This window comes from Pelophylax lessonae, assembly GCF_965119305.1.
Source record: "Pelophylax lessonae genome assembly, chromosome: 2".
Taxonomy (NCBI): Eukaryota; Metazoa; Chordata; class Amphibia; order Anura; family Ranidae; genus Pelophylax; species Pelophylax lessonae.
Genome location: NC_138769.1, coordinates 94,339,301 through 94,364,944, shown reverse-complemented (window position 1 = coordinate 94,364,944; position 25,644 = coordinate 94,339,301). Strand labels below are relative to the sequence as shown.

Here is a 25,644-nt window from a genome sequence, read left to right as displayed (position 1 = left end):
GAGGGGGATCTCCTCCTGTGTATTATATATTCTGTATGAATTTGTCAAATAAACCTTCCAGTTTTTTCAAGCTATTGTCCACTAGTCTTGTATATTGCGGCTATAATATACAATATCTATGTTCAAGACTGAAGTAAACGGTATACTGACAGAAGCACTCAAGTACGAGCTGGTTCCATCACACCTTTCTAGCACAAATCCTCTCCTTCCCCCCAAATCCCCCCTCCTTAACACAAATCCTTCCCCACTAGCACAAAACCTCTCTCCCAATCCCTTCCCCCAGCACAAATCACTTCCCCCAATCTTAGCACAACCCCCCCCCCCCCAATTACCCCTATTAGCACAAATCCCCCAATCCCTTTGTTAATCCTCTCCCACTTCCCCAGCACAAACCCCTCCAACACAAATCCTCTCAACCCCCTTTAAATCCCCCCTCCCAGCACTATTTCCCTCACTTCCCAATTCCCCCTCGCAACACAAACCATTACCCCTTCTAGCACAAATTCTCTCCCCCAGTACAAATCCTCTCTCATCCAAATCCTCCTACTTACACCAATCCTTTCCACCCCCTTCCCTCTTCCCATTCTCCCCCGAGCACAAATCATCTTCCACCCCAGCAAAAATCCTCTCCTCCCCTAAATCTCTCGGCACTTATTCTCCCCCCCCCCTTGTCTCTCCCCCAACACAAGCAACCCTCCTCTCACCACAACTCCCCACAGCTCCCTTTCTTAATCCTCTCACCCACCCCAGCACAAACCCCTCAAACAAAAATCCTCTTACCTACAAATTTCCCTAACCCCTCCAACCCTCCCCCCTATTTGTAGAAATCACCACCCTTTCCAAAGTCACCCTCCTAGCACAAATATCCCCCCTAAAAAAAAAATGTTTTACTGCCTAACACAATTCCTCTCACTCCCAGAATCTCACCCTAATTTCTCTTTCTTAGCACAAATACTCCCCCAGCACAACCCCCCAATCTCCCCAGCACCAATCCTTCCCCTAATCCCCCCCCCCCCCTTCTCAGCACAAATTCCACCCTTTCCCCTATTTCACCTTCCTAGTACAAATAACCCCCCCCCCCCCCCCTTAAATCCAAGTATTTCCTAATTGCCTTACACAAATCCTTCACCACCCCCCCCAATCCCCCCTGTTAGCATAAATCCCTACCTAAAACACCTCCCCAGAACAAATTCCACCCCCTTACCCAATTTACCCACCCAGTCCTAATTCTCCCCAGCACCAATCCTAGTTTAGAAATTGCACAATAGAATTGCATAGTGTATCCCTAAGTGTAACTTAACCACTTACCGACCGCCGCCTGACTATATACGGCGGCGGTCAGCCCCTCCCAGGCAAAGTGACGTACCGGTACGTCACTAGCCTGGGAGCCAATAGGGGGCGAGCGCGCGCCGCCGGAGGCGCGCTCCCGCCCCCGCTTGTTCCCTAAGAAGCCCGTGCGTGTGACCGGCGGACCCGATGTCCGCCGGTCACTCGCGATTGTCGGGTGGAGAGGGAGAAAGGCAGGCGGCTAATGTAAACAAAGCTGCCTGTCATTCTCCCCTGTGTAAAAGTACAGATCATACGGTCCTGCTATGTAGGACCTTTGATCTCTGCTGTTACACACACAGCCATGTCCAATCACAGTTAGAAGCACGCCCCTAGGGACACACTTAACCCCTCCCTCTCCAATAAAGTTAACCCCTTCCCTCCCAGTGTCATTTTTACAGTAACAGTGCATATGTATAGCACTGATTACTGTAGTAATGTCACTGGTACCCCCAAAAGTGTCAAAAATGTCAGTCAAGGGTCCGATCTGTCTGCCGCAATGTCGCAGTCCCGAAAAAAAAAACGCAGATCGCCGCCATTACTCGTTAAAAAAAAAAAACAATAAAAATGACAAAAATCTTTCACTTAGTTAGTAAACACAATAACTTTTGCGCAAACCAATCAAAATATGCTTTTTGTGATTTTTTTTTTACCAAACATATGTAGCAGAAAACAAATTGGCCTAAAATGTTAAAAAATGTTAGATTTTTACATATTTTTGGGGGGGAATTTCATATAAAAAAATTTGATCAAATACCACCAAAAGAAAGCTCTGTTTGTGGGAAAAAAAGGACGTCAATTTCATTTGGGTACAGTGTCACACGACCGCGCAATTGTCTGTTAAATTTATGCAGTGCCGAATCGCAAAATAGGCCCTGGTCAGGAAGGGGGTAAAATCTTCCGGGGCTTAAGTGGTTAAGAAACTGTGCTATGTATGATCTCCTAAATTGGCACCACTCCTCTACCCTTTCCATCCCATGCATGTACCTGTCATGCCTGATGACCTGTGCTATGTATAATCTCCCAAATGAGCACCACTCTTCTACCCTGTCCATCCCATGTCCCTGTCATGCCTGATGACCTGTGCTTTGTATGATCTTCTAAGCTCTCCTCTACTCTGTATATCCATAATAGCTGGTATGTCTGATGACCTGTGCTATGTATGATCTCCTCAACTGGCACATCTCCTATGCACTGTCCATCCCTTGTACCTGTCATGGCTGATGGCCTGTTCTATGCATGATCTACTATACTTGGCACCTCTCACTGCTCTGTCCATCCCTTTTATGCATGATCTCCTAAACTGGAATCTCTCCTTTGCACTTTCCATTCCCTGTACCTGTGATTTCTTGGGATATGTGCTATGTGTGATCTCTTCAACTGGCACATCTCCTCTGTACTGTCCATCTGTACCTGCAATATCCGAGGACCTATGCTCTGTCTGATCTCCTAAACTGATAACTCTTCTCTGTAATGTCCATCCCCTGTACCTGTCATATCTGAGAACCTGTGCTATATCTGATCTCCTAAGCTCTCCTCTGCCTTGTCCATCCCCTGTACCTGTCATATCTAAGAATCTATGCTATATGTGATCTCCTAAACTGGCAACTCTTTTTTGCAATGTCCATCCCCTGCACCTGTCATATCTGAGGACCGGTGCTATATCCTATCTCCTAAACTGGCAACTCTTCTCTGCAATGTTCATCCCCTGTACTTGTCATATCTGAGGACCTGTGCTATGTCTGATCTCCTAAGCTCTCCTCTGCCCTGTCCATCCCCTGTACCTGTCATATCTAAAGACCTGTGCTATGTCTGATCTCCTAAGCTCTCCTCTGCCCTGTCCATCCCCTGTACCTGTCATATCTAAGGATCTGTGCTATGTCTGATCTCCTAAACTTGTTGCAACTCTTCTCCTAATGTTCATCCCCTGTACCTGTCATAGCTGAGGACCTGTGCTATATCTGATCTCCTAAGCTCTCCTCTCCCTGTCCATCCCCTGTACCTGTCATATCTAAAGACCTGTGCTATGTCTGATCTCCTAAGCTCTCCTCTGCCCTGTACATCCCCTGTACCTGTCATATCTGGGGATCTGTGCTATGTCTGATCTCCTAAACTTGTTGCAACTCTTCTCTGCAATGTCTATACTCTGTACCTGCTACATCTGGTGACCTGTCCTATGTATGATCTCCTAAACTGAAACCCATCCTCTGCCCTATCCATCCCCTGTACCTGTCATATCTGATAACATGTGCTATGTATGATCTCCTAAACTGACACCTCTCCTCTGCCCTATCCATCCCCTGTACCTGTAATATCTGATATTCTGTACTATGTATGATCTCCTAAACGGACACCTCTCCTCTGCCCTGTCCATCCCCTGTACCTGTTATATCTGATAACCTGTACTATGTATGATCTCCTAAACTGACACCTCTCCTCTACCCTGTCCATCTCCTGTACCTGTCATATCTGATAACCTGTGCTATGTATGATCTCCTAAACTGATACCTCTCCTCTGCCCTGTCTGCCCCCTGCACCTGTCATATCTGATAACATGTCTTATGTATGATCTCCTAAACTGACACCTCTCCTCTGCCCTATCCATCCCCTGTACCTGTCATATCTGATAACCTGTACTATGTCTGATCTCCTAAACTGACACCTCTCCTCTGCCCTGTCCATCCCCTGTACCTGTCATATCTGATAACCTGTACTATGTCTGATCTCCTAAACTGACACCTCTCCTCTGCCCTATCCATCCCCTGTACCTGTCATATCTGATAACCTGTACTATGTCTGATCTCCTAAACTGACACCTCTCCTCTGCCCTGTCCATCCCCTGTACCTGTCATATCTGATAACCTGTGCTATGTATGATCTCCTAAACTGACACCTCTCCTCTGCCCTATCCATCCCCTGCACCTGTCATATCTGATAACCTGTGCTATGTATGATCTCCTAAACTGACACCTCTCCTCTGCCCTATCCATCCCCTGTACCTGTTATATCTGATAACCTGTGCTATGTCTGATCTCCTAAGCTGTTCTCTGCCCTTTCCATCTTTTATCATTGGAGCAGGTGAGAGTTTCCTCTTCTAGGAGGTGTGAAGCCATCTCCAGTATGATGAGTGCTGGGGGTGGTCCCTGAAATGCTCATTTAATAAGAAGAGTCTATGCTGTAGAAGAATGGCAAGTGAACACAGCAGCAGCATCAGCAGCATCAGGCAGAGATGTGACTCTCCAGCATGCTGCCTGCCTTCCAGCGCAGACTTAATCATCCAGCATCCCCTCTCCTAGCCAAACATGGAGATTAGAATTGCTTTTATCATCAGCTTCCCAGCAAAGATTCAATCATCCCTGGCAGGGGCAGCTCTTTAAAGTAGTTGCAGTGGGAGTGATGGGAGGTTAATCTGCTGGAGATCACTGCATGCTGCTCCTGTCTCCCTCCTTCACTTTTCCTGGACTGTCAGGACTGGAGATCCCAGCTGCGGACCTTTGCCTTGCTTTGGGGGAGCTGAGGAGGAGAAGAGGCTTGTGGCTGCTTTTCGGAGCCCAGAAGGGATGCAGTGATGGGCTAGCGGAGCGCCGGGGAGCATAGCATGAGGATGAAGCTTGGCTGGCAGCCCCTGCTCAGCTCATAATTGCTAGGAAATTGCAGCATGGGCACCACTGACCAGTCCTTGCTGAGGATGCATCTCTCTGGCTGCTGTGGACTTTTCTTCCCCTTCTTCTACATTTTCACTGGCATGCTCCCGCAGATGTCCCAGCAAGTTCTAAGGATCGGTGAGTAGGAGCATGCCAGCTGCATGCCAGCCCAGAGTGCAGGCAGTCCCCTACTGAAGGCAATGGCATTGTCTGTAGCCAGTGATCAAATAGTACAGTTCTAGAGAAGCATGAGATAAGCAAGGCATTTGATGGTTGTAGACGAATAAAAGGATAGAGATAAAACCTTTACAAATAAGTTAGCATTGGCTGCTGACCTTGTTTGCAGGTGCAAGTTCCTAGGCTCCTATGCCTAAGCTGAGACAAGCAGGGCACATGATGATTGTTAGGTAAAGAAAAAGGATGATAATGACAGACTATGTACCTGCAAAATAAGTTAGCAAATACAGCTTTATTTCTGTCCTGAGGGGTTACCTATAAGGATTTATGAGGATTTATTGACAACCTGTAGCTCCCTAGAAGTAGAACTAAAAGCATCAGCTGAACTTTAAATGCCAGTTGCATTTGTTTTCAAATCACTTGTCTGTTTTTGTTGGAGATTTTGATTCTATACCATCTTTGCTGATTGGTTTTCTATATAGGTAAATGGGTTTTGTATACTGATGCCCAGGTGTGATTTTCTATAAAGATATGGGGGGGGGGGGGGCATATACTGATCCCCAAGAGTGATTTTCTATATAGATATATGGGTGTATACTGATCCCCAAAAGTGGTTTCCTATATAAATACGGGTTGTGTATACTGGCCCCCAAGAGTGATTTTCTATATAGATATGGGGGGTGTATACTGATCCTCAAAAGTGATTTCCTATGTAGGTATATTAGGTATAGGTTGTGTATACTGATCCCCAAAAGTGATTTTCTATATAAGTATTAGAGTTGTGTATAATGATCCCCCCCAAGTAAGCTCCTGTTTAGGTATGGGTTTTGTATTCTGATCACCAAGAGTGATTTTCTATGTAGGTTCGAGTTGTGTATAATGATACCCAAAAGTGATTTTCTACATAGGTATGGGTTGTGTATATTGATCCCCGAAAGCGATTTTCAGTATGGGTATGGGTAATAAAAATGATTTTCTATATAAGTATAAGAGTTGTGTATATTGATCCACAAAAGAGAATTACTATATAGGTATCGGTTGTGAATACTGATCCCCGAAAGCGATTTTCAGTATGGGTATGGGTTGTGTACACTGATCCCCAAAAGTGATTTCCTATAGTGGTATGGGTTTTGTATAATGATCACCAAGAGTGATTTTCTATGTAGGTTTGAGTTGTGTATAATGATACCCAAAAGTGATTTTCTACATAGGTATGGGTTGTGTATATTGATCCACGAAAGCGATTTTCAGTATGGGTATGGGTAATAAAAAATTATTTTCTATATAAGTATAAGAGCAGTGTATATTGATCCACAAAAGTGATTTACTATATAGGTATCGGTTGTGAATACTGATCCCCGAAAGCGATTTTCAGTATGGGTATGGGTTGTGTACACTGATCCCCAAAAGTGATTTCCTATAGTGGTATGAGTTTTGTATACTGATCCCCAAAAGTGATATTCAATATAGGTATTGGCTGTTTATACTGATCCCCAAAAGTAATTTTCTGCATAGGTATGGGTTGTTTATACTGATCCCCAATAGTCGTTTTCTATATAAGTATATGAGTTGTGTATAATTATCACCAAAAGTGATTTCCTACATAGGTATGAGTTGTGTATACTGATCCCCAAAATTAATTTTCTGTATAGGTATGGGTTGTGCATACTGATCCCCAAAAGTCATTTTCTATATAAGTATATGAGTTGTGTATAATGATCACGAAAAGTGATTTCCTACATAGGTAGGATTTTTGTATACTGATCCCCAAGAGTTATTTTCTATAAACAGTACCAAATGTATATGTGTTGTGTCTACTGATCCCCAAGAATAATTATTTATAAAGGTATGAGGGCTGTGTATAATGATTCCCAAGAGTGTTGTTACAAATCATTACATGTACACCTGGACTAAGGATGAATGAAATTAATGATTGCCTGTTGAATTTGAAAGGCTGCTGTTATAGTATTATATAAATGTAAAAAAACAAAAGAACATCAAAAGATAAAAATTCCATTTACTATGTTGAATGAGGTGGGTGGTTACTGTATGCTTGGTTAATTCTGAAAATCCAGGATTTTTTATTTTTTTTCTTGACAACCTGTCAGGGTCCCTGGAAGTAAGTGACAAGTGACAACTATACATTTTACATAGAGGAGTAAGCGGTGGCACCCAGTTAGTTCCTTGATTGAGGTGGGTGGCTTTGCTTACTGGAAGCTGTGCAACAACTTTCTAATAGTAACACGTGGTACACGCTTAACCCTTTGAGATATACAGGAACCAACAAGCCATTTATTTTTTTTCCAAAATATTTTAACAAGCCATTTATTGATAAGTATTTTAGGTATGCTATGATGACAATAAAACAATCCCTTCAGATGTATGGATACATATAGATTGTACTGGCATTGTATATAAAGAACACTGGTATGTAGTAGAGTGCATTGGTTCCGGTAGTGTTGTCTTCTTCTATGATAGATGTGCCCATCATACAAACCATCCCTGGTACCCAGGTTCTCACAATACTCCTCCACTACAGAGAGGATGCTGAGGCTGTGTTTAGATGCCAAAGGAGAGGATGCAGATGTAGCAGAGGGATGGAACTGCCTGAACTTCCCCAAAACTGCACACATCACACACAATCAATGGTCTCAACACATAGCAGAAGCTTCATCTTCACGCTTCCTTGGATCTGATTGTGTTCAGAGACATTCTGGTTCCCACTGCCGTACTAGCTGCTGATTACAACCACTTATCTTCACGCACACCATGCCTAATACTTTGTATTCATCAGAGTTGATACAGCAAATAAAAACTATGTTGTACAGAAACGCTTTATTTACTTAAAGGCAAAGGATAGGAGATTGTCAGCGCAGTCTAGAAGAGACATTTTCAACCTTATTAGCACAGGGGTACTCTTGAATTGACTTTCTGGTCTCAAAAAACCTCTGCTAACATAAAAAAATAAAATAAAAAAAAAAATATATATATATATATGTGTGTGTATATATATGTGTATATATATATGTGTATATATATATGTGTATATATATATATATATATATATATATATATATATATATATGTGTGTATATATATATATATATATATATATATATATATATATATATATTTTAGAGATCCAGTGGTGAGCTTGTTATTTATTTGCTGTCCAGACATATATTACACAGAAATAAGAAGATCCAAGCCCATCTTTTGCTATGCAGGGATTATACTTTTATTTGTATACAGGAAAAACAGTAAGGAAATGTGAAACATATAAAGGGTTACACAAATATCCTTTTTTTTTTTTTTTTTTTTGAATAAACGTTTTATTAAACTTCAAACATCGTATACATAGAAAAGTCAAAAATACATATAAATTCAGAAGAACATATACAAAAGTATGTATGGTAGTACATCGTAACAGTCAACAGACAATGTGCAATCAGTGATAAACATCCATGTGAGTAACCAGTAAACATCCGTTTTTGTAGACCGCAATGGTCTTGTGGTACCTCCTCAATAGTGAGTTTTATGGTATAGTGGAGGGCCTTTTGTCGGATCCCTCAAAGGTCTAGGCACCCCCATGGGAACGTACTGTGCCCAGACCAGTCGGGGGAGCAGGCTTAGTTGGTACAACGCAACTAAAAAAAAAGCAAATATCCTTTTCTTTAATGGGGAGACTTCCCCTCACTTCCTGTCTGGTTGATGGGTGTAGACTGAACAGGAAGTCAGAGGAAATTTCCCTTAACCAAGACACAGAAGCAGTTTCTTTTTAAAAATGTTATTATCTTTGGTCTCAGGATAGAGATGTCTTTCTTGCTTCCTCTTTCATGAGTAAAAAACAGGAAACTATAGGAAATGTCACCAATAGGGACAAATGCAGCAGTAAGAACCAGGCAGAGGATTTAGCCTTTCCCAACTGTATTCTAAAGTGGCTGTAAACCTCAGTCATGAAATTTGAATAAAGCATATCCTTGTTTCAATCTAGAGACCTAAGTGTCTGTCTGCTGTTTCTTTCCTCTGCTGTCATCATGAGTACTTGTGACAAGTTGTCCTGACACCAAGAGAAAAAAGGTGACAAGGGAGGAAGCTCCAGCACACTGCCTGTGATTGAAAGCCTCAGCTCTGTCCTGTGTGTTGTGTAAAGGGGGTATATTCCTTTCACCATATCAACTTTCACTGAGCTCTGCAGAGCTTAACTTCAGTTCCCCGCCCCCTGTTTTCTGACAGCTCAGACAATCAGTAAAGTGTTACTAAACCCAGAACCCTGTATTCACTATATCTGATCCCCCATAGTACATAGACTATGAAAATGCAGAGTGCACAGTAGCGGGTCACTTCAGCAGCAGTGGCACACCTAACCAAATCCTAAAGGGCAATGTACTCTTTTTAATGTTCTTTAAATCTTGTTCAATAGTTTGATTAAAGAAATGTTTTCAAGAATTACAGTTATTAAGGGAGGTTATAACGAGTGGTAACATGTCTCTAATGGCAGCCGGGAGAAAACTTTACATCAATAGAAGTGTGCATATAAATCATAGAAGACATTTCCACAGCATGTCACCCAAGAGAGAGTGTAATTCTGTAAAATAGGAAAGGGAACAAAAAATGGAGTCAAGGAAGAGGGAGTGGGGTGGGTCAGGTGGGCACTTCTAGGGACATTGGTAGAACAAAAATTCAGATACTTGGATTCATCCAGATCAGGGTTTCTTAACCAGGGTCTTGTGGAACGCTAGGGTTCCTCCTGAGGTTGCTAGGGGTTCCTTGATCAATGGGTAATTTCTGCCTCTCAGATAAGTTTGCAATTACACCATTGTCCCTTTTAGCCATCTGTAAGGGGGTAATTCTTCCCAATGATGACAAGAGTAGGGAGCAATCTTCCCACTGACTATCACACTAATCTGTCATGATTTGTACATTTTTAATTCTTAGCAGGGGTTCCCCCGAGACCAGAACTTTATTTCAAGGGTTCCTCTGTGTTGAAAAGGTTGAGAAAGGCTGATGTAGAATATTTTTGTAATCTATTTATGAAATTCTAAAATGTAATAATGAGGTCATCCAAATAAAAAGTATAGGCTACAACTTTTGTCATTTTGTGGCATTACAAGTTGGACTGAACCATTGACATTGATTCAAATATGAGTGAAAACTCCTTTCTCCATGGTCACTCCAGTTTAGAATTGCAGGGATCTCCAAACGATGGCCCTGCAGCTGTTGCGGAACTACACGTCCCATGAGGCATTGTAAAACTCTGACGTTCACAGACATGACTAGGCATGATGGGAATTGTAGTTCCTGAACAACTGGAGGGCCGTAGTTTGGAGCCCCCTGAATCCTAGAGCAAGGATGTCCAACCTGTGCCCAAGAGGGCTATGAATATGGCCCAACATAAAATTGTATACTTCCTTAAAATGTTGATTTTTTTGGGCATTGTTTGTAAAAATACATTAACGCTTAGCGAACACATGTGCCGAAAAAAAAAAAAAAACAATTGACAGTGTCTCTTTACTAGACTTTTCTAAGTTTTATCTTCCCAAAGTAAATTTCCCACTCTTTACCTTCACACCTTATTCATGTCATCAGTTTTCAGCTGCACCTATATTTGTGAGCAACTATTTTCAAGGATGCAGCACACGAAGGGCAAAATTAGAACCAAAATACCTTGTTAACTCATTAAAGGGCCGTACACACTTGACGAAAATCGGACGAAATATCCTCCGATTTTTCTCTGTCTTCTCAGCGTTCATTACCGTTTTTAGTCAACAGTGCATAAATGTTCACGAAATTTCTCGTCCGATTTTTCTTTTTTTTTTGGCACATTTGTTCCTAGACTTCCGGGTTGTCAGCAACTTCAGATCATGCGCGGTCTTTCGTATCCGATTTTTCACGGACGTACTGCATACACATTAAACGAAAATTGGTAGTCTGGGGACGGACGAAAAAAATTTTGGTGTTTGTCCCTCCGTTTTTTTTCGTTGAAAATGTCGGCATTGGCTGCTGAAAGTTGTATACACACTAGCCGAAAATTGTACGATTTTACATCGGCAGATTTTCTACTAGTGTGTACCCCACTTAAGAATTGCTACTACATCCATCCAACCAGATATTGATACGTGTCAATAATCGCACTCGTTTTCTGTTGTTCTCTACTTTTATTACTCAGATAGGTACATTATCTATATCAGTGATCGTTACCTTGTGATCTGCCCGACTTTTTCTGTTCATCAGCTATCCTTATTGTTAATGTATTTTATGTGTGGCCCAAGACAATTCCGCTTCTTCCAATGGGGCCTAGGAAGGTCAAAAGGTTTGAAAAACCTGACCTAGATCTTCTACTCCATTCACTGCCTGAGGGGCAGAGATCACATGAGAGTTAGTGGACCTGACTAATGGTCCGTACACACGATCCGAAAATCAGAAGAAAAATATTGCTTGTGAAAAGATCGGACGATAATCTGATCGTTAGTACACAGCTTACGAGAGGCGATCACAACAGTTCGCCCGATATTATCCGGTCGTGTAAGCATAAAAATTTTGATCGTATTATAACACATCGTACAATAATCGTATTATCAGTGTGTTGTTTGTTCGAAAAAAATGGTGAGCAGTAGACAGCGCATGAGCAGTAGACATAATTTTCCCCTCACACGCTATGGCATGGTTACGCATACCGGAAGCTTTTGAATCATCGTCCGAGAAAATTCGTATCGTGAGTAACCTTTCCCGTTTGCGAATATTATTGAGAGTTGCTAGAATAAAAAAAAAAATGGACTGAACGTCGTCCGATTTTCGGATCGTGTGTACTGGGCATAATAGTGAAGCCACTATCAATCAAATATCAATGATAACAAGGCACATATATTGAATATCTATTAGATATCTTGTTAATCAACAGATGACTCCACATTCTACTGAGTTTACCAGGAAAGTTAGGAGAGAGGATGGCTATTACTAAGCAAGTTATAAAATGTTTCTGTGAGTTATATATTGTTTATATGTTTGTTAATATATTTTTGCAGTTCATTATGTATTGATCTCAAGTTGTGTGCCCCTTTTGCAAATGATGACTTTCTGAAAGTCACTGTTTGTACAAGTACTCCAACCTGCAATGTGACAATGCTTCGGCCCATCAGCAGCTCATTTCGGCATCTGGTAATCCGTTGTGAAATGATGTTGAGGGAATACCATTCCATTGCTACAGGAAAGTAGAGGAATCACAGGCAATGCTGGGGAAATTCAGACTGTAAGGCTTCTTTCACACGGCCACTCCGGATTTCTAATCCGCTGCGGGACTTTTTTTTTTTTTTTTTTCATGGAGCGGATGACATTTGTGTCATCCGCTCCGTGTGCCCGCATATCATCCCATCCGTTTGCGGATGATATGCGGACATAATGTAAGTCTATGGGCATTGCGGATGTCAGTGGATGACACCGCTGACATCCGATTTTCCTTCCTTTCCGTTTTTTGAACGGAGGAAAAATAGGGTTCTGTTCCGTTCCAAAAAACGGAACAGAACTGAAAGGAAGAAAATCGGATGTCAGCGGATGGTATTCCGCTGACATCCGCAATGCCATTGACTTACATTATGTCCGCAAATCATCCGCAAAAAAAATAGGATGATTTGCGGACAAGCGGAGCGGCCGCGTGAAAGAGCCCTAAGAAACGTTTTTGTTAACAACTTAGTTGTAAATAAAAAAAAGACAATACCGAGCATACAAAACGATTTACTAATACATTAAAAGAATTGGTGGTGTAATTCGCAATGAAAGGTTAGAAAAATTAAGTTTGCAAAAGTCAACTGGTCAGTCAAGTGGTAAATTATTATCATTATTATATTATAATACTGTATATCAGTATCATATTTATAATGGTATCCAAGGTCAATACAAAAGTTATTATCTTTTGAACTTTCTACAGCAGGGTCTGCACGAAGGACAAGGAGACATCGGTTAGTTTTAGAATAATCCCATTAGTGTGGAAAGGATTTCTTATTGTAGATGTAGTTATGCGGTGAAATGTCCTGCCAAGTGAGGCACGAATGGCAAAGCCAATAATGGAATTTAGATTGGGTGATACGCCTACAAGTAATATCACCTACATTGATCTGATTACCTTTGTGGGTCAGGAAGGAATATTGTTTGCTGGGAGGCAAAATTTGCCACATATTCACAAGAGTATTTTCCTTACTCTGGACCACAATGTCTAAAGTTTTTCAAGGATTATACTTGTTGTAAATTAGAATGACGTAGCTTTTTGTCTTACTTTATGATGATAAATGTATTTAGAGAAACCAATTTACTCACCACTACAGGAATGCTTTTCTTGATTGGGTTGCCCTATTTCCAATAGGTCCTCCCTCCTTGGTCTCTGTATTTCATGTCACCCTTTTGTAAATTGTTGTAATCGCTGGCCGACTTATTTTTCTTTGTTTTGTGCAACTCCCTGATGACATCAAACCAGATCTGACACACAGTACAAGATATGGAGCAGCATGCAATTGAACATCTGGCACATGAGCCATTAAAGATCTGGCATATTTGGCAGAGATGATCTCAGATGGCTTACTGTTCAGTAACATGTCACCCCAGATCTTGCCCCGGATCAGACAAGATCACCTGGGAATGTATTGGTGATGTGGTGTCCCCAGGGTGCACCTGTGCGAGGCTTCATCGACCAGTGCCTCAGGGGAACCTGGAGATGCCTGGAAAAGGGTAAGTATTTTAAGAAAAACGATTTAATTATATAATGGTCTAGATGTTTTTGCATGTGCATGCATTTTTTTATTGGGGGGGGGGGCGCTTTAATGGTTTCTGTAAACTGATAACTAATTCAGGGTCGTAACTATGTGTTATAGAGCCCCATAGCAAAACCATTGAGAGACCCCCGTCCCCCCAATTTTCATCTTTACAGTGTTACTAAACCCAGGACCCTGCATTCACTATATCTGGTCTCCCACAGTACACAGAGCATAGAAATGCAATTATTTTAGTAAATATGAACTGCTAAATTACTTTTCTCATCAGCATTATATAGCAGTCTTATGATATCTATGAGTGTCTGGTTAAAGCTTGTAGGAGGAATTTCCATTCTCCTCTAACTGTCCTATGAGTCTGCGTAACCCCTGACCCTCTGTCTGGACAGTGCTGATTGGCCCTGGAAAAAAAAAAAAAAACTCTCTAGCAATACACACTAAACTGAGCATGTGCAGAGTGCCTCCAAGGCTCTGTACTGTAAAGAGATAGATTACACAATACAGAGGATTACAAGCATCCGGAAAGTATTGACAGCACTTCGCTTTTTCCACATTTTGTTATGTTACAGCCTTATTGCAAAATGGATTAAATTCATTATTTTCCTCAAAATTCTACAAACAATACCCCATAATGACAGTGTGAAAGAAGTTTGTTTGAAAATGTATTAAAAATAAGAAACTAAAAAAATCACATGGAGATAAATATTCATAAACATTCAAAATATACATATAATGAAAACTGATATATACATAAAGTGCAATGTGTCCATAAACAAATTTAGTATGATAAAGTGCAAAAAGTCTATAAATCTGCTCCAATAAGCCAATTATAAATCCAAACAAAATATAATTTAATCCAAGTGTTGATTCCTCGTGATGTGAATGAAACAAATCTATAAAGTGCATATGTCAATCTTCTACGTGTGAGATCTAAACGCTTACATTATGAGTGACCCTTGTTTCACCAGTGGGGGTCATAATCAGCAGTTTCCCTCTGGGAATAATGTTAGGTCTCTGCAGCGATCTGTCTCCCCGTATCTCCAATATTCTCCTGTCAGCTCTCTGTCATGGGAACAGATAGCATATGACGATTGCAAATGAAAAACAAAACAAGAAAAACTAGTGCCCTCTGCATGAATTTTATTCCCAAAGCCAAGAAAAAAATGGTACACTCTCATAAATGAGATGGCCGCTGGATAATATATAATCAAAAGACTCCATCCCCTATACATGTATCTTCCCTGGGCATGGACTTCCTCAGTAGGGGTACCGCTCATCACCTGGCCAATACCATCCCTACAGGGAAGCACAGTGGTGGTAGCATCTTGCTGTGGGGACGGTGGCAGGAACTGGGAGACTAGTCAGGATCGAGGGAAAGATGATTGCAGCAATGTACAGAGACATCCTTGATGAAAACCAGTTCAAAATGCTCTGAACACGCTCTGAACGTGAGACTGGGGTGAAGGTTTATCTTCCAACAGGACAACAACCCTAAGTACACAGCCAATATAACAAAGGAGTGGCTACAGGACAACTCTGTAAATGTCCTTGAGTGGCCCAGCCAGAGCCCAGACTTAAACTTGATTGAAAATCTCTTGAGAGGTCCTGCAAAGAAAAATGGGAGAAACTGCCCAAAAATAGGTGTGCCAAGCTTGTAGCATCATACTCAATAAGAGTTGAGGCTGTAATTGGTGCCAAAGGCGCTTCATCAAAGTATTGAGCAAAGGCTGTAATTTTGGTCTGATCTATATACATGTGAATTTTTTTGTTTTTTATTTTTAATACATTTGCAAATATTTCAAACAAACTTCTTTCCCATTGTCATTATGGGGTATTGTTTGTAGAATTTTGAGAAAAATAATGAATTTAATCCTTTTTGGAATAACAAAATGTGGAAAAAGTGAAGCGCTGTAAATATTTTCCGGATGCACTGTACAAAGTGATTTTACTGTTGTGGGTTTAGTAACACTTTAAATTCCTCTAGTGATACACAATATAAATTGCTTTCATAACCATCATGCAGAGGTTACCATTTGTTCCATGTTTTGTCCAAAAGCATTTGCTATTCCTACCTGCAAACAAACATATATCTGCTTCTGGACCTCATAACAGTTATATCAGTCATACTGTCTGCTAAAGCTAAAATGATGTCCTTGAATTAATTTCCAACCACCAAAAGCAAACCTTTATCAAGTAATAACTCAAAAAATGTGTACAAAATATTTGCAGGCATACCTAGGGCAAACCTTTTGTGCTGGGATATTTTTTTCCGTTTTTGATGTTCTCCTCTTTATGTTTTGTACTTTGTGTATAAACTTTGTAGCTCATGTAAAAAAAAAAAAATAGAGGGAAGGGTAAGGATGTGCTTCTTAAGAGCTGGATGTGAATTGCCCATCTTCTGATGTAAAGGAAAAAAAGACCCCCCTAAGGAGGCGGGATTTTAAAGGCCAAAAGAACACTACAGTGTGGTGTTCTTTTGGGCTTTAAAATCCCACCACCGTTAGGGGGGGCATTTTTTTTCTCTATATTTGTTCGGGATGTTGGCCAGATGACACCCAACTCCAGAGGCGTAACTAGAACCTTCAGGGCCTCGGTGCAAGAAACCATGAAGGGCCCCCCCTGGACCCCTGGCCGGGGCCCTCCCCTTCAAGCCTGGGGCTCTTCCCACTGATCCTGGGGCCTTTACTCTTGTTGCGGGGCCCTTTATTACGGTCCCGCAGTGGGACCCTTTCACAAGTTCTGCAGTGGGACCCGTTCCTGCCATCTTGGGGCCTCCCCATAGTGGTGGAATGTCAGGGCCCGGTCGCAAGTGGGACCTTTGCGATCCTGGAAGTTCACCCACTGGTGTCAGTAGTTATTATTTTTTATCATTTTATATAGTTTTTTTTACAATGTCACTGACTATGACTCTGTCCATTCAGAAAAGGAAGGAGCTGGTAAATTACATATTTACCGACCCCTTCCTGGTTCTCTATTGTGACACATCCCCTGCAGCAGCTGGCAGGAGGGGGGAGGGAGCACAGTGTGTGTGTGGGGGGGGGGGGGGAGGGCAGGGGAGCACACAGGGGCCCAGATACAGCAGAACATAAGTGAACTGGATAGGAGGAGTAGCGGGGGCAGCATACAGAGGAACCAATCTCCTCCATTTTCCTCCTGCAGCTACAGGAGGAAAAAGGAGGACAGTGATTTCTCTACATACTGCCCCTGCCGCCCCTCCTATCCAGGTGTACAAGGGAGCCGCACAGGCCCCCTGGAGCATGGGGCCCGGTTGCAATTGCAACCCTTGTAGTTACGCCCCTGCCCAACTCTGTTCAGATGAGTGCTCTTTTGATCTTCTGATGTGGGGAGTTAAGTCTGGATCTTTCAAGCATCTGTTTGTACATGGTAAATTAAACTTTACAAGAGATGACGTTGGCCACAGGTTATAGCACTTAGAGAGACTTCAGAATTTCAGGTTGCCATGGTGTTCTGAACTACAAATTTGCATGTATGGCCACAACATATCCTTGAGGAAGAAAGTCCTGATGGGCAATTTAGTCCATGGTTGGACATCATTGGTAGATAAAACCATTTAATTTTATTTATGATGGATGGATCAGTCTGAATCTTTTTAGCGTAGCTCCCAATTGTCCCTGATTTTGAGGGACTGTCCCTCTCCCCCCCTCATTTGTCCCTCATTTTGGTCTGATTTATATAGTTGTATATAAAATGTGCTATTTATCTTTAAAAAAAAAAGTTTCCCAGTGCTAAACTTTTCATCCAAATTCTAAATTGCTGCATTTGTAAATTCCAAAAGCCAATATAAAAGAATAGAGTGTGGGTTTTTTGTATAATTCTCCTTTTAGGAGGCGTGGCAGGGGATGTGTCCTATGCCTACATACTTTTGCTAATAGGTGTCCCTCATTCCCATCTCAAAAAATTAGGAGGTATTTTTTAGGTCTTGTGTAACAATTGTTGCAACTTTTTTTTGGATTAAATCAGGCATGTCCAACCTGCGGCCCGGGGGCCGCATGCAGCCCAGAACCACAGGCAATGCATGCCCACTGCCCCCTGACAATTTTTTTTTTTTTGCTGGGGAGGAAGGAAGTCGAGTCGGGGCACGGCCACAGAGGTTTCCAACTAACTGTAGGCAGAGGCTGCCTCGGAGGGGATCATCCACTAGCTGTGTTAAATTAGTGCTGGGGGAGGGGGGGGCGCTGAAGCGCGGGAAGGTCACAGCAGCGTTTTATTACTTATATACCTTAACTATAGTATATATTTTATATGCGGCCCGAGAAAACATTTCTGCACTCAACGTGGCCCAGAGAAGCCAAAAGGTTGGACACCCATGGATTAAACCAATAAATAATATAATAATAATATAATAATAATAAATCATTATTCCAGACCTTTGGCCACCTTAACCACTTGCCGACCGCCGCACGACTATCTACGTCGGCGGTCAGCCCCTCACAGGCAAACTAACGTAGGGCTACGTTGCTTGCTTGTGAGGGTCTAGGGAGCGAGCGCGCGCCCCCCGGGGCGCGCTCCCGCTCCCGCGTGGTCACGGACCCCCCCGCGCGTGTGACCAGCGGACCCGATGTCCGCCGGTCACTCGGCGATCGGCGGGGGAGAGGGAGAATGTCAGGCAGCTTGTGTAAACAAACTGCCTGTCATTCTCCTCGCTGCAAAGACACTGATAAAACGGATCTGGTATGTAGATCCGTTGATCAGTGTCCTTACAGCTAGAGCCACAGCCAATCACAGTAGAAACCACGCCCCTAGGGACACACACAGCCCCTCCCTTCCAAATAAAGTTAACCCCTTCACTACCAGTGTATTTTTACAGTAACAGTGCATATGTATAGCACTGATTACTGTAGAAATGTCACTGGTAACCCCAAAAGTGTCAAAAATGTCAGTCAAGGGTCCGATCTGTCCGCCGCAATGTCGCAGTACCGCAAAAAAAATCGCAGATCGCCGCCATTACGCGTTAAAAAAAAAAACAACAAAAATGACAAAAATCTTTCCCTTTGTTAGTAAACGCGATAACTTTTGCGCAAACCAATCAAAATACGCTTTTTGCGATTTTTTTTACCAAACATAGGTAGCATAAAATAAATTGGCCGAAAATTTTTAAAAATTTTGATTTTTACATTTTTTTTTGGGGGAATTTCATATAAAAAAATGTGAAAAATATTGTTATTTTTGCAAAATTGACGCTCTTTTTTTGTTTATAGCGCGTGATCAAAAAATCGCACAGGTGATCAAATACCACCAAAAGAAAGCTCTGTTTGTGGGAAAAAAAGGACGTCAAATTCGTTTAGGTACAGCGTCGCACGACCGCGCAATTGTGCGTTAAATTCACGCAGTGCCGAATCGCAAAATACCCCCTGGTCGGAATGGGGGTAAAATCTTCCGGGGCTTAAGTGGTTAATCCATAGCTACCAATCAACTGTCACCTTATCTTCAATTTAGACAAATTGAAACAAGGGGCATTTCATCTGATTGCTATGGGTTAATGATCTTTTCACTTTGGTCTTGATTTTAAAAGATCAGCCCTCCCAAATGTGATATTTCAGTAGTATTGGTGGTTCTCTGACTTTTAATATGTCTTGGCTACCCCAACAACGAGAACTCCCTGTTCTAATTCCAAACTCCCTTTGGTGTTTTCCTGCTCACATTTGTGTGCTTCAGCTCCTTTTTTTTTTTTTTTGCATACCAACAATTCTCAACCAGAGTTCTGTGGAATCTTAGGGTTCTTCTAATGTTTGCTAAGGGTTCCTCGCTCTGTGGCTGATTGACCTCCCATCTGGCTTGCCTTAATAATTGCAGATCCACTGCCACTTGGCAGAGCCAATGGCCTGAAACCAATTATCTTTTTAGCTATTTGAAAGAGTGGCATTCTGACAACCACTGTAAAAGGGGGCATTATTCCTTCTGACCAACATGTAAAAGGCATTTTTGCCATTGACCTTTTGATGAAATGTTTTTAGTAAAGGTTCCCTGACACCTGAACAGCCTTTCAGGGGTTCCCCTGGGGTTAAAAGGTTCAGAAATACTACTATATATACCAGAGGTGGGGGACTTGAGTCACATGACTTGACTTGAGTCAGACTTAAGTCACCAGTTTGAGGACTTGAGACTTGCTTGACTAAAATTAATAAAAGACTCGACTTGACTTTGACTTGGTATTCATGACTTGAGACTTGACTTTGACGTGAGACAAATGACTCGAAATGACTTTACTTTTTAAAGTTATTTAATATTTTAATTTTCTCAAGATGTGTTAAAGCAAAATTAATGTACCTGTTATGTTTCTGACGCCACAGTCACTTAAAACATCTCAGTGTGTTCTGATTTTTAGGACACTGGCTGTTTAACAATGGAAATACTTAACATGTTTTTAGTGACTGTGGTGTTGAAACATGACCGGACGAAGGATTTTGAGCTGTTTGGGCATTCAAAGTGTTTCTTTAATATGCAAAGAAAAAAGCACTAAGCAGTTTTGTTAATTTTGAAAATAAAATAAAACCTTTCCTGACCACTGACTTAACTGATTTAAAGGTGAAAATTGGGGTAGATCAGTATTTTGACTTGATTTGGGACTTGACCAAAATAAATGACTTGACTTGACTTGCTTGACTTCTAGCAGGGACTCGACTTGACTTGCTTGCTTTTTGCCACAGTAATTTGGGACTTGCTTGAGACTTGAAGGTTAAGACTTGAGACTCGCACATGTGTGACTTACTCCCATGTCTGATATAGACATAAAAACATTAAAAACTTTATTAAAACAAACCATTGTGAAAGAGAGGACCACTCGTAATGGCTATGGCAGAGGTGTAGAACCAGAAACTCAAGGCAGAGACCTCTGCAACAACTTATTTCAAAGGTATAAGAGATTGTCAGTTTTTTTTTTTTGTCCTCTGAGATCTAACAGAAACTATAAAATATAACTTTGGGTGGACTGACCCTTTAATCGTGATGGAAGATTACGTGTTCATAGAAGGCCACTGTGTAATATTGATTTCAGTACTAGAACTTTGTTGTGAGCTGTTAACTGCTCATTTTGTCAGTTACTTACTACTGATGATTAACTGATCAAATTTTTACCAGCCGGACTGCTTATTTTTTACTGGACTGACTGCTTGTAAAATGCATGTCCTTGCTCGTACAGGCATGTCAGACTGGAATCTATTACAATGTGTACAGACGGAGATGACATTGAGTGTGGACCTATTACTGTGTGACAAGTGATATTAATTAAATGCATTGGTAATGAGGTTGCTATGACCCATCCCTGAGGATGAGTTGAAGGTCATTTTGGGTGTTTTTTTTTTTTTTTATTGCGTAAAGTTCATTGTGGGATAAATGGAGACCAACACTATAGACCGAGAAAGGGGCACATTGCAAGTTTTGAATGTGCTGCTGCACAAGGGTTCTGACATGAGTGAGGAAACTCAAAGGAAATGTATAATAGTTTATAAATACTTTTGTTACTTATTACTGCCAGGACTAAAAAAATAAAACAACTTTTATAAACAGAATAATATGAAATATTAGTGTTTTTTATGCCCATATCAAGCCAGCAGGTGAAGTTTTAGTCCTTTTTCAGATGGGCAGACTCAGTTTTGCTCAGCAGGGGAATCTGTAGGCTGATCCCCTTCTGATCAGAGCAGAGCAAACCGAAGACAGTTCTGTGTCTGCTCAGTTTCTTCTCACATGGACCGAGCCCTCTCTGCTCTATGAGCAGCTGGGTGGAAATGACTCTGCTGTCCCCTGATCCAATCCACCTAGACAGAGGGAGATGGATTCTCTTCTGTTTAATTTTATCTGACTGGATCGGAGGTCAGAGATGTATAGTAACTAAGTAGAACTACTTCACTACTGTACTTAAGTACCGAAAGGCGGTATCTGTACTTTCCTAGAGTAGAATTTTTTTCTCCTACTTCCACTTTTACTTCACTACATTTTTTCAATGATTTCAATGCTTCTACTCTGATATATTTTTTTTGTGTTGCATAGTTACTCGTTACAATTATAAAAATTACCACTGCCAGAACAGTAGATGGCCGGTTTCATGAAGCTCAAAACATGTGTATTATCAGCGCATACGAAAATAAAAGCTACTGTATGTATAAATAAAAGCTGCATTTGAAATAATAAAAAACAATATGATGTTCAAACTTTTGACTTCTTTCTTTAATAACTACATAACACAGTACTTGTACTTTTACTTTCAGTACTTGAGTAGCATTTTTTTTCAAAACTACTGGTACTTTTACTTTCAGTACATGAGTAGCATAATTTTTAAAAAAACTACTTGCAATACTTAAGTACAAAAAATGTTGAATACTTTAGTACTTCTACTCAAGTCACTTTTTGATCGAGCACTTCCACTTCTACTCAAGTCACTTTTTGATCGAGCACTTGTACTTTTACTCAAGTATGGGTTTCGAGTACTTTATACAACTCTGTCGGAGGTAGGCGAATACAAGTCTATTTACACCCGCCAGTCCATAGGGGTGGATGGACCTGATAAGAATGGGGTCTCCTTTCCATGGTTTCCAGTTGTTGGGGGAAAAGCCTGTTGCGTATAGAGCTCAGTAGCTCAAGGTAAAATGTACACATACAAGTAAATGAGTTATAGCAGTGGCTACTACCCCCATGTTGGCGAGACAGTTTTGCCAGAGGTTTCCACTAGAGATACAATGCCTGAAAGGGGAACTTTAGAGAACTCTTAGGGGTATATTTATTTAAAAAAAAAATTAGAGCTATTTATTCTGGGAAACTGTATGTGCATTAGTTATGTGTAAATGTGGGCAAAATGTAATGTTTTTGGCTGTTTTATCTCTAGGTTGAATGTGTTGATAAGAAAATACCACATTATGGGCACTAGATGAAGATGATGCTTATAGGAAATACTTTTTTACTATGATTGTTATCTCCAGATTCACACATTTGACCTTGAGCAAAAATAGCCAACATTCTCTTGAGATTGACAGTCCTAAAGTGGTTGTAAATCCTTGCATGTACCCAGAGAAGTGACTGATACACAGGGACAAAAGAAAGCCTCCTACATAAGTTGTACCTGTCTGTCTGCTGTCTTCTCCTCTCTACAGCCTTTCAAAGTGTAGAATTCATATAGCTTGTCTGAGCTTTTTGAAAGCAGGGGGTGGGGAGCTAAGGTTACACGCAGAGTTCAGTGAGAGATGATTGGAGGGAAGGGACCCCCCCCCCCCTCTCTATCACACAGGAACAGAGCTGAAATTGTCTATCACAGGCTGTGTGCTGGAGCTCCCCCTCCCCCTGTCATTTTTTTATCTCTTGGTGTAAGGAAAACTTGTCAGAAGTGACTCAAGTGAGGCAGCAGACAGAATTGACGCTTCGTGCTCTGGACTGAGACAAGTACACATCATAGAGGGATATGCTTTGCACAGCAGCTTCAGGTTTCAGGTACTTTGAAGTGCCTGAAATCAGCTTTTTTTTTTGCTTGAAGAATTTTAGTACAAGGAAATGTACAATATGTACCGGCACTCAAAGGACTTGACAGGAGGAGCAGTACAAATGGGTTAGTTTTACCGCGATCTGACATTTTGGTGGAACACAGTGAATCAACAAATATAAAACAAGTATAGAATAAAATGACCTGAAAACTATATTTCCTATTTGTTTGTACAAATATATTTATATACCGCAGACATTTTACGCAGCACTATACATACGATGCATTCACATTATCATATTTAATTTTCCCGTCTGTAATCTGTAGAGCAACCAGGTTTTTATCTGCTGAGGGATCACGTGGCTTGAGATGGGTGACTTTTTGGGCATCTTCTTCAAACCTGGAATCACCATCACAAAATTAAAACCCAATAGAACTTTCCATTTAAATTAGATAATTATATTCCAAATACATAAAAACAAAAGGCAAGCCCAATCTTCCATTATTATTTCTTTAGAAAGCATCCACAGCCTGAGCAAAGAGGCTTGTCCCCTGCCAGCTTGCTGCAAAAGCCCCTTGCTGTCTGTGAGGAAGCAGTGGTCTCTCTGCAGAGGTCCAGCATGTTCCCTGTTGAGTCGAAGTAAAAGCTCGCCAATGAGCTAGCTCAATGCTGACTGCGGTACTGTAGATTTGTTTCTCGGGAGAACCGGCAGTAACGACTAGACCGAGAAGCAGCGGTGAGCGGCAGGAAAGGGGGGGGGGATGCGTCCCCTCCTGCTGCTTCAGAAATTGGCCCAGTGGCTCATGAGCCGCTTAGAACAGTTTCATGAGAAGGCTGGCCATCTATTGAAAAAAAATGGTACCGGTTTATGGCTGATATCTTCAGCTATAATCCCAGAAAACCACTTGCAAACCACGATGTGTATTACATTCGGCAAGTGGTTAAGAACTAATAAGACTCCCTACATTCGTCTATTACTCCTTAGGCCCCTTTCACACATACAGGCCGTTCATTTAGGGTCCTTTCACACGAGCGGTACGCTCGGCGGACTCATTTTTTCTCATCTGGGATCGATACGCCGATCCCCGCTGAGCAGGCGTATGACAGGTCCATCTCTACTTACTTTGCAGAGACGGAGCTGTCAGATCCCTGCTCTACTTTATGGGAGATTGGTTGATATTGGACCATCTGTCCGTTTTCATCCGATCCTATCCCATCCGATCCTCCAGGCGGATGGAAAATAGGCTTTCCATCCATCTGGATTTCACAGACAGGATCGGTTCGGATAACAGCGGGTGTCAGCGGACATGTCACCTCTGACATCCTCCTCTCCATAGAGGTACATGGAGCATCCGATCAGGTCCGCCTGAAAAACTGACAGGCAGACGGGATCGGAAAGCCCGTGTGAAAGGGGCCTTCATCATTTCAGTCACGTTTTTTTGTCATCAATTTTTTTCAATCAACATCAGTTTTTCATCCTTTGTCATCAGTTTTTCATCCATTGCCATTTGCTTTTCAACCGTTGTCATCTATTTTCTTCCGTTTTTCATTGGTTGTCATCTGTTTTTCATCCGTTGTCATCTGTTTTTCATCCATTTTTATCTTTTTTCATCCGTTGTCATCTGTCCATTTTTCATCTGTTTTTCATTCGTTGTCATCCCTTTTTCATCCGTTGTCTTCTGTTTTTCATCTGCTGTCATCCGTTGTCATCCCTTTTTCATCCGCTGTCTTCTGTTTTTCATCCGTTGTCATCCGTTGTCATCCCTTTTTCATCCGCTGTCTTCTGTTTTTCATCCGTTGTCATCCGTTGTCATCCCTTTTTCATCCGCTGTCTTCTGTTTTTCATCCGTTGTCTTTTGTTTTTCATCCGTTGTCATCTGTTGTCATCCCTTTTTCATCCGTTGTCTTCTGTTTTTCATCTGTTGTCATCCGTTGTCATCCCTTTTACATCCGTTGTCTTCCGTTTTTCATCTTTTGTCATCCGTTGTCATCCCTTTTTCATCCGTTGTCTTCTGTTTTTCATCCGTTGTCATCCCTTTTTCATCCGTTGTCTTCTGTTTTTCATCCTCTGTCATCTGTTGTCATCCCTTTTTCATCCGTTGTCTTCTGTTTTTCATCTGTTGTCATCCCTTTTTCATCCTTTGTCATCCTTTTTTCATCTGTTTTTCATCCGCTGTCATCCCTTTTTCATCTGTTGAAATCCATGTTCCATCCGTTGTCATCCCTTTTTCATCCGTTGTCATCCGTTGTCATCTGTTTTTCATCTGTTTTCATCTGTTTTTCTTCCATTGTCATCAGTTTTCATCCCTT

At 41.5% G+C, this 25,644-nt stretch overlaps 1 protein-coding gene across 4 annotated transcripts in view; it reads left to right on the top strand.

Annotated features, from left to right (window-relative positions):
* Window positions 1-4,489: 4,489 nt before the first annotated feature.
* The window catches only part of GRIK1 (glutamate ionotropic receptor kainate type subunit 1), a 691,364-nt gene continuing 670,209 nt past the window's right edge, over window positions 4,490-25,644 (top strand). For 2 of the 4 annotated variants that reach the window (XM_082246623.1, XM_082246621.1), the window contains exon 1: window positions 4,490-5,108. In XM_082246623.1, the coding sequence (XP_082102749.1) occupies window positions 4,985-5,108 (124 nt within the window). In that variant the 5' untranslated portion in view covers window positions 4,490-4,984. The remainder of the gene's footprint in view (window positions 5,109-25,644) is intronic. The other 2 variants (XM_082246622.1, XM_082246620.1) reach the window with 1 other exon arrangement.